Source organism: Asparagus officinalis, chromosome 4 (assembly GCF_001876935.1).
Source record: "Asparagus officinalis chromosome 4, Aspof.V1, whole genome shotgun sequence".
Classification (NCBI taxonomy): Eukaryota; Viridiplantae; Streptophyta; class Magnoliopsida; order Asparagales; family Asparagaceae; genus Asparagus; species Asparagus officinalis.
Window position 1 is genome coordinate 4,645,756 of NC_033797.1, and position 3,422 is coordinate 4,649,177.

General features: G+C 40.7%; 2 protein-coding genes across 2 annotated transcripts in view; one reads left to right on the plus strand and one right to left on the minus strand.

Annotated features, from left to right (window-relative positions):
• LOC109836416 overlaps positions 1–1,510 on the minus strand; it is a 3,720-nt gene extending 2,210 nt beyond the window's left edge. Inside the window, exon 1 of the mRNA XM_020404309.1 lies at positions 505–1,510. Within this exon, the coding sequence (XP_020259898.1) occupies positions 687–1,475 (789 nt within the window). The 5' untranslated portion in view covers positions 1,476–1,510 and the 3' untranslated portion in view covers positions 505–686. The remainder of the gene's footprint in view (positions 1–504) is intronic.
• The window catches only part of LOC109836418 (protein PHOSPHATE STARVATION RESPONSE 2-like), a 4,207-nt gene continuing 3,061 nt past the window's right edge, over positions 2,277–3,422 (plus strand). Inside the window, exon 1 of the mRNA XM_020404311.1 lies at positions 2,277–2,316. The gene's annotated coding sequence lies outside the window, so the exon portion shown is untranslated. The remainder of the gene's footprint in view (positions 2,317–3,422) is intronic.

Below are 3,422 nucleotides of genomic sequence, written 5' to 3' on the forward strand. Positions count from 1 at the left end.
CTCATATGTGTGTGTGCATGTGTGTTCATGTGGGTTTGAATGAAATTTGGACTATCATATCTTCAGTCAAAAAATGCGTTGGTCATCTTTCACATCATATAGACATTTTTCTTTTCTTCTGAGTAACCGGCACAAGATGCAAAGTGAAACTTATCAACAACTAGACAGTTAACGACCATAGTAGGTCCATAACGAGCACCAAATAAATGATCATCATAACATGAAGAATTTTTTTTCTCTCAAACATACAACTTTGTGACAAAAAGGTCGTGATGCACATGTATCAACATAAAGTTCTACAAGTAGTTCTTACTTCTTATGAAACACTTGACCAAGAGATATAGATGAGTTAGACATAAGAGAGACATGGGCAAATATATATTAACGTAAATGCAGTCTCAACAATAATCTAGATTCTACAACTCCCTTAAGCCATGCGAGCTAGCTGATGTCTAGGGAAAAAAGCATTAACTGCTGATACAAATACAATCAAGAAGAACATACCTTGCACATTGAGAGATTATCTGGTTATCTCAAAGCTCTCAAGAATTTTACCAGAACTTCAACTACCATACCAAAGATTCTGCTTATATCCACAGCTAAAACTTGACAACACAATTTCCACACCAACACAAGATACAAAAAATATCATTGTTTTTTTTATCAAAAATAACCAATCAAATCCATCACTCCCCTCCTCTCTTAATCTTATCAAGCAAAGCTCCTCGCCCCGGAAATGGGTTCCCTCCCAAACCACCCAAATTCCTCCCTCCAAACCCTAATTCCTCCTCCTCCTCCTCCACCCTCATTGTCTCCCTCTTCGCCCTCTTCCTCTGTCTCCTCTCCTCTCTCCTCCCACTCTCCCCCTTCACGAACCCATTACTCCCACTTCCCCTCAATCTACCTCGACCCAACAAACCCGAAACCCCAGAGTTCGAAGACGCCCGCAATGCGTTTGCTTTATCACCACCAAGAGCTCTCCTCCCTCCCCCATCCCCAACCCTAACCCTAGGTATCCTCCCCCCTTTAGAAGTCCCCAGAAGCCCAAAATCGACCAGGGCCCACCCATCCCTATCCTCATTATCCCACCCAAACCTCTCGCTAATCTCCAGCAGCCCCGAGACGGAGGAGTTCGTCGACGCACGCAAGGTGTTCGCGTTATTGCCGCTGAGTATCCTCTCGGCGTGCTCCCACTCGATGCGGTCTCTGTAGACCGGGTCATCGAGGACGTCGTCGGCGAGCTCGGCCCAGCGGAGGGAGTCGCCGGAGCGGAGGGAGGAGGAGATCCAGCGGAGGTAGGCGGAGGGGAGGGAGCCCAGCATTCTGCCCTTGTGCTTGCCGAAATCGATGCGGAGGTCGCGGGATGGAGTTGGGTTGTTGGGCTTTTTAGGGTTAGGGTTAGGGTTGATGGAGGAGGTGACGCGAGCGAGGGAGAGGGAGAGGGAGAGGGAGGAGTGGAAGTGGAGGAGAGCCATGGCTCGCTGGTTTATCGTTTGTGAGCCTGGTAGTGTTTTTTTTTAAAGTTACCCCCCTAAAATCTATTTTACCCTCCAAATTAGGGTTGCTTTCACTTTCGCAGCCCCAAAGTTTACTCAATCTTCTACTTTGGTACCCTAAAGTAATCTTTTAACACTTTCATACCCCCAAAGTTTCACTCTATTTTCACTTTGATGTGTCGAAGTGCTTTTTTTAGTAATTTTTAAACATTTCTATAACCTAAAGTTTCAATCCCCTTTCACTTTCTATATTACTCTATTTAGACCTGGTTAGATGTTTTCTATTAACTTTGAATCATGTACTTAGCAACTGGGTAACTAGATATACATGCATCACATGCTAAGAATGTGATATAAATTAACAAAAAAAATTAACAGATGATGAACAGCAATATCAAAGTGAAATAAAATTGAAACTTCAGTAAATCAATGTGTTAATAATTAATTTGAGATATTCAAGTGAAAATATGGGTGAACTTTGTTGGGGTGCCTAAGCAATATTAAAGCCTGTTGTATCAATTTCAATTATTAGAGGGACTATTTTGAAAATATTGAAGATGCAAAGCACTAACGGAAAAAGGAAAAAAAAACCCCAGCAATCTAACCTGAAAATAAATAAATAAATCAAAAATTTCCCTCATGGGAGCTTGTTTGATTAATCTCTCGATAAAAATCATTCGCAAAGTTTGCTAATTTACAACCCTCTGAAAACAGAAGCACTACAAAATCATTTCCTCGCTCTTGTAAAAGGTAAGTAAACTGAAGACCCATCTCCTGAAAACAGAAGCACTACAAAATCATTTCCTCGCTCTTGTAAAAGGTAAGTAAACTGAAGACCCATCTCGATTTGAGCTCTATACTTGCTATTTTTTTGTAAAAGGTAAGTAAACTGAAGACCCATCTCGATTTGAGCTCTATACTTGCTATTTTTGGCTCTTCTTCTTTCTCCTTTTGATCGATTCTTTGGTGGCTGAGATGCCCTTTTCCAGCTTTCAGCTCTCGAGAAAATGAGAATTTCGAAGAACCCCACTTCGCTTACGTCGTTTGTTTAGTCCACCTCTGATTGGAATCATATAATAATTTTCGAGGTTCTTTTGATTTTTGTGTCGAAAACCCATTTTAGCAACTGGGTATCGGTCAAAATTTATCTTGGGCTTTTATGGGTTGGTCTGTTCTCTGTTGAAATGATGGAATTTGAACGTTGTTTTTTTTTAATGAACATTTGTTGAGTTGGTTGCTTAACTGGGTATTGTGGCGTCCTCGAATTCTTCAATTTATTGATGGTGGTATATGTAGACATCTTTTAGATTTGTACTTACTTACCAATTCTTTCTTTTTCGTGTATGAATTGACCATTTCGAGATTGTTGCTGCTTATGTGAATTTTTGCAATTCGTTATACCCAATTAGTTATTTCCTTTTGTATGCAAACATGATATGTTTGTATCAAATCTTCATTCCTTGTGTTCGATCGAAAATCAGAGCATCATAATAATCATGCCACAGTTAGTCTATGCATTTATGCGAGTAAATGCGCGAGGTTTGCAGAAATGAATACTCCTTGAGATCCTGTAATAGTCCGTATCACATGCCCAACTGTGAAAATGCGTTCTCGTCGAGTATAGATTTGCTAGGGTTGACAAGTACCACTCTAAAACATTAAACCGCAAGTATGCATCCGGTTTAATAATTAGAAAGACGAGACACAAAGAACGTTCTGTAACCCCAGCCCTTCAACCCACATACACAAACTTCTATCCGCTCATGTTAACAATCATCAACTGGGTGATAATCTACTGGGTCTCAGTGCTGAACTCCTGGAGGTGCAATGAAAATTCCTACTGTAAAGTCTTGAATTCCTTTACATTTAGGTAGATGTACTGATTTGGGTTATGCGGTTTAAGCTTATGCTATCTCAGAGGAGCCC